General features: G+C 40.9%; 1 protein-coding gene across 1 annotated transcript in view; it reads left to right on the forward strand.

Moving 5' to 3' along the window:
• rpap2 (RNA polymerase II associated protein 2) overlaps positions 1-15,190 on the forward strand; it is a 31,586-nt gene that overhangs the window by 11,786 nt on the left and 4,610 nt on the right. Inside the window, exons 9-11 of the mRNA XM_036556495.1 lie at positions 1,065-1,156; positions 1,764-1,844; positions 4,790-4,858. Of these exons, the coding sequence (XP_036412388.1) occupies positions 1,065-1,156; positions 1,764-1,844; positions 4,790-4,858 (242 nt within the window). The remainder of the gene's footprint in view (positions 1-1,064; positions 1,157-1,763; positions 1,845-4,789; positions 4,859-15,190) is intronic.

The following is a 15,190-nucleotide window of genomic DNA, read 5'->3' on the forward strand; positions in this document are numbered from 1 at the left end:
TCAGTCTGTGCATGTGCGAAAACAGACTGTAGTACCAGAAATAAGCGAGCAGCGTCGCCGCGAGACGCAGCAAAACACTTTTAGAGTGACACTGAAACCAAACACATGCTTGACGGAATGAAGGATTTAAACATTCCTCGTCTTCTAGATGATGTATGTTCATATTTTCAGGAAAAGCTTATTGGCTGGTTGTAAAGCAGGTTATAAAGCAGAAATCTGATTACTGTGTGACTCATGTAGACCTGGAGTTTCCCCATTGTCTGATTACTCAAGTGCATGTAAATGCGTTGATCAGATTGCTGACAAAGGTGATTTTCTGCCGGTATTTAATTATTAAGTGCATGTTAACGCACTCACTGTGAGGTGAGAATTAAACAGCCATTCGTGTGACACATGAGAAGTCAAACTGCTTGATTGTGCAGCTGTATTAATGCTTATTGGAGTAATAACTGCTTTATGTTCTTCATATCTAAGTTGTGTATTTGTTTTGTTTTTTTTTTGTCGCTGAAAAGTGAACATTTTTACACAATTGACACCACAAACATCGCAAAGCAGGAGAAAGTGACTGGAGGGGTCTGTCATGTCTGATTGATGGGGTCCTGATTGATCCAAAAGCTGTTTGTGATCCTAAATTGGCCCTGGAGGAGGATAAAAAAGAAAACATATACATTTTAAGTTGCCACGGTGATGTAGCCGAGAAAAATGATCCACAGTCATGAGACAGAAAATTCAGGGTTAGTTTAAACTAAGCTTAAAGTGTGGGACAGATCCCTGCTCTCGGTCATGGCACTGCTAGCCGAAACAATGTGCGTCTTTCTCAATTAACGTTCTTCACGTTGTGTGAGGAGCATGTTTTTCGCTTCTAATGTAAATTTACAAGGAGATATGACGTTTTGCTCCGACAGCAACAGTTGTTTACTGTGAACTCACATGTCAACAAAGACTGCTGAGACACTGTGTGGTCATGTGTCCTGCTGTATTTGCTGTATTGTCCTGATGTGGGCGCTACATGCAAGCATTTGAGACTTCACCTTTTAAAATGCATGTGTTTGATGTGTCTCCAGGATGTTGATAAAGATCCTCCTCTGCCGCCGGTGGATTCTCACGCTCAGCGTCTCCTCCAGAAGCGCATAGTAGTGGAGAAGCTCAGCAGAAGGTCAATATTCAACACGTTTTAATGTCCCTCATTCTGTCACATGCAGTCGAGTTGTTATCCCAGATTACACGTCGTTTTTAATGCTTTAATTGAAACCATGTTTTAATGTTTTAACCCCTTAATATTTTACAGTAGCTTTATTGTTCACTTATAAGCCTGAAGGCTTATTATTCAGGAACTACTGTGAAACTAATATGCAAGTTGTGTTACATTTGAGAGTGAGGAACTAAAGTATTTTCAGCAAGCCATCAAAACGGCAAATATCCATCTCTGTATCTTCTGTTTTAGGGAAGAAAATGCACCTTAAAGCAAAGAATAGTCCCAGAAAATTTCATACATCTGCTGTCTGTAGTTCAAAAGCAATGCATTTTTTCATAGCAGTCAGGAAAAAGTAAGCCAACACTCACTTTTTAAGGCCTCAGTCTCAGAAACTAATGAAGATACAAGCCTAAAATCACAATCCCTTAGAGTTCAAGGGGTTAACCTGCTTGTTAAGGTCAGAATAAGGCTCTCATAATCTCACAACAGCTGCAGTCATGGTTGTAGTGATCACTGCACACCTGCATGTTTTCTTTTTTTAACCTGGCTATCCTGTGCTGCGCTCTAGCTTGCGAGACGTTGTGGGGCCCCTGCATGTGACCATGAGCGAGATTATCAACGACATCAACAACTTGGTCAGAACTTTCAGGTGAGCGACATTTCTCAGCAGCTGAACTCAAAAAGATGCGTTTAAAACAATCCAGAACAATCTGCCCCATTTTTGTCATATGATTGAATAGCGGAGATGATCATTTTAACATATTTCCCTGCATTTAGGGACGACAGAAAACCTGTTGACCTGAAACACAGTCACCTCAGGCCAAACGACATGTTTTGTTGATTTTTATAGTGAAAATAAGTGAACACATCCTCTACAGAGACACACTTGTGCACGTTTTAATGCACAGTTGCTGGTTATTTGCTGAACTTAAAATATTGGGGGGGGAAAAAGCATAAAATGTGACCTCCTACAGAAGTTATTGCACATTTTATTATGTTTTATCAGGCAAAAACTAGAAAAGATGCACTAAAATAATTACATTTTAACTTATTTTCACTTAGAAAATCAGCAAAATGTGTAACTTGACTAGGAGTAACTTCTGCATACGACTGTTTAACTTGCGTCAGCTTCTGCCCTTTGACTTCTGTTACAAGTTTGCTTTGAGTCAGTTGGTTTTCTGTACAGTACAGCGTGTTAGAATCGTTGTGCATATTAATTAACCATATCATATAGATGGGGCAGCTGGAGACTGAACTGAACAGTGCTGGAGCGCTCGTTTAATTCCCTTTATGACGAGCTGTGAGAAATATTAAGAACATTCCCTTGTACTAGCAGAATATATAGATGCTGTATCTGCGAAAGCAATCAGTGGGACTTTTTAGTCAGACGTGAGATTATTTTAATCTTCACACGGCCTTGAATAGCGATCGGTCATGGAGGTGTTGAGACAGGAAGTTGTGGGTCACACTTTGTAGATAATATACGGCGGCTCTGAAGGGCCACTTCAGTCTTAGATTGAACCTGCTTCCAGGAATTCAGCTGCTCCTATTGAGGACCACTAAATCTGAGCCCTGCACACAAGAGCACAGCACCCTTAAAATGTACTGGTTCAGTAAACAGCCTGTAGTAGCTTTTATTTTAATGGCACATGTCCAGGGGTTAAATTGGGGTTTGGGCAGTGGACACGCCCTGTTTTTTCATGAGGTGGATGGTATTGTTTAATGTATGTGGTATTATATTAGCACTGATGTAATGAAAACGTGATTAAAACTGTTAGTCTATTTCTGTCTTAAGCAGGAATTCCCCTGATTTTCAGATTTTCCCCTGAGCATAATTCCTGCATAATTACATTAAGATGTACACAAAGTCATTCAGAGTGGTTTGGTGTGAAGTGCTGGGTTCTAGAGATACTAACCAACCAAAATTCTTCACAGTGGTGGTGATGGGAACCAGACGTCTGGAGAGTTTAACACCTCTAAAAGCAGTACTTTGCTGCCAGTGCCATCCAGTCAGATTTGTAAACGGGCTTCTCGAAATACTTTAAACCCCAGCCTTCCTACCGTACATCACCAGCCAGTTCAACACTGTTGAATAGCGTTATTAATCTGTCAATACTGTTAGCTGTTTAGATGTATTTGAGCACATTCAGCAATAGGGCTGAACGATTTTGGAAAAATATCTAGTTGTGATTTTTCTGATCGATACTGCGGCTGCGATTTAAATTGGGATTATTTTTGTAAAATGAGGTCCAGGCCTGTTTTTTTGGTCAAGAAGACCGAAACATTCGCTTTTTCTGGCTTGAGACCTGAACACTGAACATGCCGGACTGCCAGTTAGCTGTGATTGTGATGTCACAGCATATTGTTCGGTTGCTTCTGATTGGTCCAACTCATCTACAGACAGTTTTCGCTGTCTCTGATATTACATTATTATGTATTACACCGATCAGGCTTAACATTCTGACCACCTCCTTGTTTCTACACTCATTGTCCATTTTATCAGCTCCACTTACTATATAGGTGCACTTTGTAGTTCTACAGTTACAGACTGTAGTCCATCTGTTTCTCTGCATACTTTGTTAGCCCCCTTTTACCCTGTTCTTCAGTGGTCAGGACCCCCATGGACCCTCACAGAGCAGGTACTATTTGGGTGGTGGATCGTTCTCAGCACTGCAGTAACACTGACGTCGTGGTGGTGTGTTAGTGTGTGTTGTGCTGGTCTGAGTGGATCAGACACAGCAGTGCTGCTGGAGTTTTTAAACACCGTGTCCACTCACTGTCCACTCTATTAGACACTCCTACCTTGTCAGTCCACCTTGTAGATGTAAAGTCAGAGACGATAGCTCATCTGCTGCTGCACAGTTTGTGTTGGTTATCCTCTAGTCCTTCATCAGTGGTCACAGGACACTGCCCACAGGACGCTGTTGGCTGGATATTTTTGGTTGGTGGACTATTCTCAGTCCAGCAGCGACACTGAGGTGTTTAAAAACTCCAGCAGCACTGCTGTGTCTGATCCACTCAGACCAGCACAACACATACTAACACACCACCACCACATCGTGTTACTGCAGTGCTGAGAATGATCCACCACCCAAATAGTACCTGCTCTGTGGGGGTCCATGGGGGTCCTGACCACTGAAGAACAGGGTAAAAGGGGGCTAACAAAGTATGCAGAGAAACAGATGGACTACAGTCTGTAACTGTAGAACTACAAAGTGCACCTATATAGTAAGTGGAGCTGATAAAATGGACAATGAGCGTAGAAACAAGGAGGTGGTCATAATGTTATGCCTGATCGGTGTATGTTCCCCATTAAAGACGTCATAAATAAAAAATGGCTATAATTAATATTGCAGCTCTTGCGATTTGAAAATTGCACTCTTTTAAATTGTGATTTCGATATAAAAACTATTCATCTTTCAGCCCTATTTAGCCACAGTCAGTTAGCACAACACAAGGCTAAACACCATAGTAATGCAATGCTGTCAAACTCAGTTAAAATGTTTTACATGGAACAGTTGATATGATACGAACATGTTTTTACATCTTGGTGTGCTGATTGCTGGTCTGTGTCTCTTACTAATGTCCTTTCAGATTCACAAATGTTAACATCATTCACAAGCCTCCTGAGTGGACCCTGATCTCAGTCGTTCTTCTGTCAGTGTAAGTCTCAGTCTTTCTGACCAAGTCACCTATGATCCTAAATCAAATTTTGGTAGTGGGAGATATGGCCAAAAATGTATATCACAGTAAAAGTTTCTGACAGTTTTGGTATACGTCACAGTGTATGTAATATATATTATAATAAGCACACAATCTTCCAAAATGTCTTGGTTCTGCTGAAGCATTAAGATTTCCCTTCACTGGAACTGAGGGTTCTAGACCAACCCCTGAAAAACAGCCCCATATCATCATCCCTCCTCCACCAAACTTTACAGCTGGCACAGTGCAGTCAGGCAGGTAATGTTCTCCTGGTATCTGCCAAACCCAGACTCGTCCATCAGACTGACAGATAGAGAAGCGTGATTGGTCACTCCACAGAATACGTTTCCACTGCTCCAGAGTCCAGTGACGGCACTTTACGCCACTCCGTCTGACGCTTGGCACTGTGCATTCTGATCTTAGGCTTGTGTGCACCTGCTCAGCCGTGAAAAGCCATTTCATGAAGCTCCTAATGTGCAGTTCTTTCGCTGAAGTTTCTTCCAGAGACAGTTTGGAACTCGTTAGTGATGATTCAACAGAGGATAGACACTGTGCGCTTCAGCACTCAGCGGCTCCACTCTGTGAGTTTGTGTGGTCTTTGGCTTCGTGGCTGAGCTGTTGTTGCTCTGAGTTGCTTCCATTTCACAATAATAGCACTTACAGTTGACTGGGGCAGATCTAGCAGGGCAAAAATGTGTAAATAATTTCAAATAAAACCATTTCAGATGCTTAAGTAAACCTGACAATTCCTTAATATTCTGGCATTTTAATAAGAATCATTTTTTAGCAATCAAATTGAATCTGAATGGTGCGAAATAGTATAAACAAAATTCAACAATATTTAGATAAACCTTTTTTGGCAGTATTGCTTTCTACTGCTAACCCCACAAGCCCAGCAAAAACTGTCCTATATGTTGTTTCGCATCTTAATTTCGTTGGTTTTTCATTTGGAAGCTTTTTGTTCTGATTTTGGTTCCACCTTAAACGGAGCAGCAGTTACATTCCGGGACCTGTAACGGAACCTGAATGTAACTGCTGCACCATTTAAGGTGGAACAGGAATTTACAACAAGACACCAAATGCAGCGTCGTTAAAAGTTTTCAGGTCATTTGTCTCACATGTGTGTCCCGTACACTCATGCTTCCGACCGTCAGACACTTCTGGAATCTGGGAAACATAGTTATACAGCTCTCAGTACCAGCCTGTTTCACGCTGGAAGCTCCAACCGCGGCGGCTGATGCAGCTGATGGATGTGATTGAGGGTCTGCTGCATTTTCCGGTATCTATTTGAGACGTGCCTGAAGCATCCCCCGACCCAGCCATTCAGCTAAAGGGCTTAACGTTAACGTGGTTTAAGCTGTTTGTGCATTAACACATCCTCTACAGCAGGGGTGTCCAGCCTTATCCGCAAAGGGCCGGTGTGGCTGCAGGTTTTCATTCCAACAAAGCAGGAGCTCACATGATCAGTTCCTCGAGGACTGACCAATTGATCAAGCAAGTGGAATCAGGAGTGCTCTGCATGTTTGGAATGAAAACCTGCAGCCACATCTGCTCAACAGGAAACATTTCTTTCTGCAAATTTTAGTGCATGATTTCTATTTATTTGCTAAGTTTAACATATTGGAAAATATAAAACATAGAGTACTAAAACCTCCAGTTTTATTAGGTTTCCAATATGTTAAATTCAGCCAATGTGCTGAAGTTCTCTCTAGAGAATTTGTTAACTGGGTCGTTCTACAGAAACGCCCATTTTTGTGTTCCTAGCGTTTAGAGATACATTACACTTAAAAAACATGTTAGGGTTACAATTTTTATATATTTTAATATAAAACAATGAGTTATTTTAACAATTACACCACCTTTAGCCATCAATTTAGCAATATTGGTTTTTAAATCAATTATCTAGAATTCCAAGCACCACAGAAGAGCTCATCCTCACAGTCATGTGTGAAGGCTGAGGCCATATTTTAAAGAAAAAAACATTTTTTTGCAGTTTTAACTACAAGAATCTATACATGACTATGAAACATATGATTTAAATGACATAAAGAAAACAAATAAATATTATAAAATATAATGAAAGCTCCCCAGGAGTCGTGTCACTGGTGTTACTGCGTAACAAAAAATCTCTTATTTTGAAATAAGAATCACACTGATGACATCACTTTACTTCCTTTTTCCTATTTTCTGAGTATCTATGAAGAAAAGCACATGGTGAGTCCACTGTGTCTTTCAGTTATCAGAGATTTTCTCATTTAGCTCATGATTTCATATGACCTGGCTGACTTTTATTCTGAGGTAACTGTGAAAAAACAGACTAGAAATGGATTAAATTACATATTTTAGTGGATTTTCCATGATTGACAACATGAGGTTTGATCCTCTCTTGTCATTTTGTAAAATGCATTTTTCATTAAAATGTCACTGGTGTTACATACAGGATCGGTAACACCAGTGACACCTATGGATAGATAGAAAAGTGGACGTTTCTGTAGAATGACGCAACTAATTTGGTAACAGCGCTGCCCAAACTTTTGCATACAACTGTACAGTTTATGCAGTTTCTATACACACTGGTTGTTGTGGCTCTCTATGATTGATATTTCTGTGATCTATGCAGTTGTTCTAGATGTGCTGACTCATGCACGTTGTGTAAATTGTGCAAATAGCACACAAACGGCTGTATTATTCTTTAATGAGTACCATGTTAGACATTAAGGAGCAGACATTTAAAAGGAAATCTTTACAATATGATTAAAGCCGCAGTGATTAGGTTCTGTACAGTCTTTCCTGAGAAAGTAGCAAATGTGCTGGTATTTAATGAAGGACTTCGGTGGAACTGCTGCATGGCTGAAGCCTCTGTGAGCTCTTTAATGGCTCAGATTATAGAGCTGTAGTGTTTTGCTGTTATCTGATGACGGCTGCTGATTAGAGTTTATGGCAGTTTGGTGGCCTGCTGTGCGACGGCAGTGAAAGCATGCGGTGCGGCAGCTGGAGGGCAGGATCGTCAGAGAGAAACTGACCGAGGAAATCAGGGAGCATTGTTTTCTCTGCAGGAACACCCAGTCAGTAAAACCATTACAGCAGAGTGATTTATCTTCGGGTGAGACGGAGCGAGCTGTCCTGATGATTTTACTCTCAAACATAAACATGCACACAAGCTGCTGAAGTGCTTGGAGTAACATCGTTCTAGTTCTGTGGGTAGTTTGAAAATAGACCATTTATGTTTTTTTGATATTTTCAGTCACGTTAAATAGTAATAGACATTGCTAATAGAATATATTTTCTAATATACGAATATAAAAACTTCTTGTAGAGGTGCAACGATTTACAGAAATGATACGATATAGCGGTGTCTCAATTTGATAGAGCAAAAATAAATAGTGGATAAAAATGTCCCTCATGTTAATATGTTGACCCTTGTGTGGTGTTGGGGTCTGTGGGACTCGTTTTCAGTGTTTACCAAAAGAAAAAACGATGTGATTTATTATTATTTTAGCCTTATTATTTAATTTTCTGTGAAGAACATATAAAATAACCCATTTTCAGTGTCCTCACTCTGTTCACCCCCTACACATTTATATTACATGTGGTGTTGGGTGAACCCGCAGGAATAAAAGTGTGGAGGTGCTGTGTCCTTCACTCTGTTCTCCTCCTACGTGGCCTGCTGTTAGAGTGTGAGTGTGAGTGTGAGTGTGAGTGTGAGTGTGAGGGTGAGTGTGAGGGTGAGTGTGTGGGTGAGTGTGTGGGTGAGGGTGGACAACATGGACAGGCTGCTGACTGGCTACAGCTGCTAAAGGAGAACCCTACACTGGCCACTTGTGACATTTTAAACATCTGCTGTTTTTTACATATATTGTTATGACTGTATTGATTTAAATACACAGTAATGCGGTGAGTTCACCAGACCACTGAGTAACAAACACATCAACACCACCCAAGGGTTAATGTTTCCATTTTCAGTTTATTGGAGCAATGCAAAATTAATTTATTCATTCATTCATTCTTTCATCTTTTAAGCCAGTTATCCTCCTGGGTCATGGGGGGGGGTGGAGCCTATCCCAGCGCTCATTGGGCGGAAGGCACCCAGGACAGGTCGCCAGTCCATCACAGGGCAGACACACAGACATATACACTCACACCTAGCACCAATTTAGCATCTCCAGTTGGCCTGACTGCATGGCTTGACTGTGGGAGGAAACTGGAGCACCCAGGGAGAACATGACCCTGGTCACCTGGCCGGGGAATCAAGTCCAGCCCCTTTTGCTCTAAAATAACAAACTAGCCACGAGCTATAATACTAAACACTATACAACAATACAATATGAAACACTCTCAGGAATAAAGGTACTAAACTGTCACTGGGGCAGTGCCCCTCTTGACGCTGGGGTGGGACCCTCAATGGTCCATCTCAGTACCTTTAGTCAGGGAACATAACTGAACCATAATCCACTGAAATGATATGTTCTGAGCTGTACTGACTCCACACACCCCGTCTCGTCTCCAGGCTTTTATTTTACTGTTCTGTTTTAAAACATTCGGTTATGAAAAGGTACAAATACGAACTTTTCACCTGGAAAAACTTATTTAAGGTTCACAGTCAGACCTTAAAACCACTGTTGTACCTTTGAGGGAACGTTTACATTGTTTGTACCGTGATGAACGAAAACTGTTCCTGCACAGAACCTTTATAACAGTGTACATTCTATTGTTACTTACAGAAAATCAGATTGGAATCTGTATCGGCCGATACTTAATTACTTAAGCTTATTAAGTGCCGTCAAGTCATTTCCGATACCTGGTAACCCTTTATTTAGTGTTTCTCCAGAATATCCTGTCTTCTGTTTATACCTTTAGTCTGAATGGCTGCTTCATGTTTCCTCTGATTGTGTCCACCCACCTTCTAGCTGGTCATCCTCTTCCTCCATTACCTTCACCGGTTCTAAGCATAATAGTCATTTCGACTTAATTGGATGTTCTCAGAATGTTTCCAAAGTAAGAGCCTCAGTTCTGGGCTTTGAGTGAGAGGTGAGACTTGATTTGGTCGAGGATCCGTTCCTTTGCCGTCTAAGGGACTCTCAGAAGTCTCAAAAGCCTTTGCCCTTTAGCCAGTGGTTGGTATTGGGCATGGTGACCTTAAACTCATTCTACTGGTCAGTGCTTTTCTATCAAGATCCTACAAGCTGTGTTCGCAGTTCAACACCTGTGTCCACAATGGGTGCACTTTCAAGGGGAATTCCACCATTTTTTTTTCAAAGTTTCTGTTTCTAATTCAGTGATTGAGACGTAAAAAGTCATTCAGAGCGGTTTGATATGAAGTGGTTCATTGTAGGGAAACATACTGACTCAGATTTCTTTACAGTGGTGGTCGTAGGAACCAGGGGTTGTGATGTCTACAAGGTAACAGGCTGTATTTGTGTTCAAACCAAACTTTTGAGCCCGATTAAAGCTCTAATGTATCTAGCTGGCTAGTAGTTTTCAAAGAGAAACTGGAAAAATGCATGAATCTTATTAGTTGTTACTGTTTCTCACCGCAGGAGCTTGTAGCCAATAGGAGCCAGTGTGATTAAACAAACTAATAGACGTGTTTGTTTGACGTTTGGGGCGGTTAAATATGGAGAAATCAGAATGATGACTTGATTGACCTTTGTTGAACATCATTATAGCACAAATATTGCACAGAACTGTTGTTTGACGTGTACAATCAGGTGGGCCACTGTAAACAATTCTTCAATTCTGACTCTTAATAGAACATTTAACATTAAACCACTCTAAATGACTTTGTTTATATCTTAACCGTTTTAATTGTGCAGAAATTCTGGTGGAATTCCCCTTCAAAGTAGCTAGAAGGGCTGTCCCTATGTACTTTTGGACAAACAGTGTACGCTAGCCTTGTAGCTTCAGTACAGAGCTAAAGAAGCTTCAGCAAACATTTGGATTAAGGGTGAAACTGTATTAGATTTTTTTTTTTAACTTTAATTTGCAGAAGATATTATACAGAAGTGGCCAGATTGCAGACAGACGAAAGATGTTGTTAGATATGGGATATATATCTCTTCATAAAAATGCCCACCCCTAATGTAAACACCTCCAGCGCTGACCTGTTGGTGTCTGAACCGTCCGTGCCGGCGCACTGCTGGTATGTCTGCATGAAGAGCCGTGGAAAGGTGGACTTGCGTTCCCTCTATGTTTGGAGCAGAGTTGACTCCGGGGGGGCTGTTTGTATTGCGCCAGATGGCTTGTGTGACTTCCCCAGGTTTTATGAAGGCTCTGAGGAGTTCCGTGCTGCTCCCGCCTGAGTCAACACGCAATCCGCCTTTATCTCAGCGGATCCGTGATAGAAAAGCAGCAGCATGGGAATTACTCCACCTGAGGATTTACACCCCCCTCCACCAGAGAGCTGCTCAAAAACAAGACTCTGATTTATCATTTACTCCTGCAGTGCAGTTCTGCTTTAACACGCACAGTTTTCTCACTTCTTGTTCGGACACTTACTGGGTTAAGTGTCCTGCACGCTCCAAAACATGCTTATTCATACACCGACTGGCCACTTCATTGCATCTACACTCAGTGTCCATTTTATCAGCTCCACTGACCGTATAGGAGCACTTTGTAGTTCTACAGTTACAGACTGTAGTCCATCTGTTTCTCTGCGCACTTTGTTACCCTGTTCTTCAGTGGTCAGGACCCCCACAGGACCCTCACAAAGCAGGTACTATTTGGGTGGTGGGTCATTCTCAGCACTGCAGTAACACTGACGTGGTGTTGGTGTGTTAGTGTGTGTTGTGCTGGTCTGAGTGGATCAGACACAGCAGTGCTGCTGGAGTTTTTAAACACCTCAGTGTCACTGCTGGACTGAGAATAGTCCACCAACCAAAAATATCCAGCCAACAGCGTCCTGTGGGCAGCGTCCTGTGACCACTGATGAAGGACTAGAGGAAGACCAACACAAACTGTGCAGCAGCAGATGAGCTATCGTCTCTGACTTTACATCTACAAGGTGGACTGACAAGGTAGGAGTGTCTAATAGAGTGGACATTGAGTGGACACAGTGTTTAAAACTCCAGCAGCACTGCTGTGTCTGATCCACTTGTACCAGCACAACACACACTAACACACCACCACCACATCAGTGTTACTGCAGTGCTGAGAATGATCCACCACCTAAATAGCACCTGCTCTGTGGGGGTTTATGGGGGTCCTGACCACTGAAGAACAGGGTAAAAGGGGGCTAACAAAGTACAGACTACAGTCTGTAACTGTAGCTCTACAACGTGCTCCTATACGGTCAGTGGAGCTGATAAAATGGACAGTGAGTGTAGATACAAGGAGGTGGTTTAAATGTTATGGCTAATGGGTGAATACACACATACACTGTATGGCCAAAAGTATGTGGACATGTTACCTCACTATTATATGAGCTTGTTGGACACCCCCCACTTTTGTGGCTGTAATGGGGTCCACTTTTCTGGGACGCTTTCCACACGATTTTGGAGTGCGTCTGTGGGCGTTTGTAAGGTCAGACACTGATGTTAGACATAGGTTTAGTCATGCTGGAACAGGAAAGGCTCTTCCCCAAACTGCTGCCACAAAGGTGGAAGCATATAATTGTCTGAAGTGTCTTTGTGCTGTAGTATTAACATCAGCCTTTACTGGATTTAAGGGGCCCAAACCCTGAAAAACAGCCCCAGCCCATTATCCCTCCTCCACCAAACTTTACTGTTGGCATTCCAGTTGGTAACGTTCTCCTGGTATCTTCTAAACCCAGATTTGCTCGTTACGTCACATCTTATTCTGTGAGTTTATTGTCTGTAAAGCAGAAATCCGATTATTGCCTGACTTATGTAGACCTGGAGTTTTCCCATTACTGCATGGAGATCTTCAGACTGCTAAATACAGCTTATAATGGAGTAATATCAACATCCCTAATACCAATTAACCCTTAATGCCAAAGCAAAAAAAAGATTCTTCCTTTCTAAACTAGTCTTTTTCAATAACACAATTTCTCAGTGTGGTTGTCACATTTATTTTGATGTGTGAAGAATATCATCCAACAAAGCCGAAGATTTGTAGACTTTGGGTTGGATCTAAACTGGTTTGAGGACATGAATGCATGAGTAATATTATTCTTGTTACTCTGATGAAACAAATCCATAAGTCATTTCCATAGCAATCTGAATTTCATCCTGAAAATATCACAGTTCACCCAATGATAAAGGCAGCGTTATACAGTTATACAGTAATAGGACCCACAGTAGCTCACAGAAATCTACACACTGATCCATTTTATTATGGCCGAAGTGGACCTGCATGCTCACCTACTACTGTGGGAGCAGATTTTAGTCAGATAAAAGAGGCAAACCATAAACATGATGGCTGGATCTCTGAAGAGACGTTAAAGTGTGTTTAATTAGTACGTTTTTACCTAGAACCATTTAGGAACCTTTATTTTTGAGAGTGCAGTGGCTGCTTTCGTCCTGATGAAGTTTCAGTATGTTATATATATGATAAGCTGGTTTTGTGTGGAAATAAACAGCCCTTTGTTTCCATTCATGAATAATTTGGATGCAGGCCTTACGTTAGCCGTGCAATTAGCCGCCGCTGCTTTGTTCAGACTCGATAAATAATGAATAAAGCTGCTGAAACAGTAGAACAGGTGGAACGCGAGCTGCCCCATTGTTTTTATCCTGAGAGAAATATGGACGGACAGGCGGTTTCATCTACCTGCTGGTGCCCCTGGGTTTCTCTTCGGAGTCTTGGCTCCAATCTAGGTCTTGGTGTCTTCATAGCAAATCTGCGAAAACCTGTTTAAATTGATCATACTTTTTTTTTTTTTATCATAGATATTTATCATGTACTCTAGAGTTCAAAAGTTTCGAATAATAGATAAAAACTGTAAATAAAATGAAGAAATGTGTCCAGAGATAATAGATGACTGAATAAAGCTGTAGAGCCTCAAGATTTAGGTTAAAATTAAATTAATGTCCTCAGTTCATCCTATTTCAAAAGTTATCTAGTTATCCAGTTATTTAAGTGGTCAAGTAGAGAAGTAGTGAATCCGCAGGAAATAAAAAAATAAATTTTTTGATTATTTTTATGTAGTATAATCATCTTGTTTGTTGTATTTAAACTCTTTAAGTACTGCAGTAATACTTTTATTTCATTATTAGGTTTTGGTTGGAAACAAAAAGTTTAAATTCTTGAAAGGCCCAACCAAAATGATCCAATCAGGATTGTGTTCTTAGTGGTATCTAGGTAGATACAGCCAAAATGAGCTTTCTCATTGGTTAGGATATCAGGAGCCAGACTGAGGGCCTTACCCGTTAGGTTAACAACCAACATAAATTGGTGAAGTAACAGAGGAATCAACCAGTCAACCGATTGCATGATAAAAACTATCACTCTAGATCTAGATCTGAAAGTTTTAGATACATCACTGACTGTAAATAGTCTAACCAGGTTCCAGTCAGTTCCAGTCAGAAATGGAAAACAGCGGTGACAGCTCTGTGCCAGAGTTATATATATCGCTGTTGTCGGAAGAAAACCTCGTATCTCCATTTTTGATGTTTTTCAGTTTTTGACATATTTTGAAAAAACCTGTTGCTCTTTACATTGTCTGTAAATTTCATGATTAAAGGACCAAAAGAAACGGCCCAAAATGACTTGGAGAAAATTCTGGTTCCATTGACTTACATTAAAAGTAAAGTATGTTTTTTCCTTCTCCTGTAAAGTTACCATTTTGGAGATACAAGGTTTTCTTCCGACAACAGCGATATGTATGTTAATGTCTGTTTCAAGCTTCAGATGTTTGTAATTAATCTAGAACGTCCAAAAAATGTTCATATGAATTGCTATTAGCCTAGCGCTAACATACTGGTAGAATACCATAGGGGTGCTAGCAGAAATTAGAATTATCATAGAGGTGTTTTTTTTTTTTTTTCCCCTTGTTTTCCTTGAAGGCCTAACTCTGACAGTCATGGCTCTACAGGTCAAGAAATGTGATAAAGTGAGCTGGATCTTGACTCGGTAAGGGTGTTTTTTTTTCTCAGCACCTGTAGACCCTTACTCTGATTTCTTTCATTTTTCCTCATCGGTGAATGTACGCAAATCAGATAAAGAAGAGGAAAAACAGGGAAACACTAAACTCTAGTTGCGCAACAGTGAAATGGCAACAAATGAGCATGTTGTGCGCGATTTGGAAAGTCCCAGATCAATATTTACCTGTAAACAAATCCATGTTTAAAAAATGCAGCGAGACGTTTCCATGTGCAGTGCTTTTTTTTTAGTGAGTTT

The sequence above is a fragment of the Colossoma macropomum genome, unplaced genomic scaffold (assembly GCF_904425465.1).
Source record: "Colossoma macropomum unplaced genomic scaffold, Colossoma_macropomum, whole genome shotgun sequence".
NCBI lineage: Eukaryota > Metazoa > Chordata > Actinopteri > Characiformes > Serrasalmidae > Colossoma > Colossoma macropomum.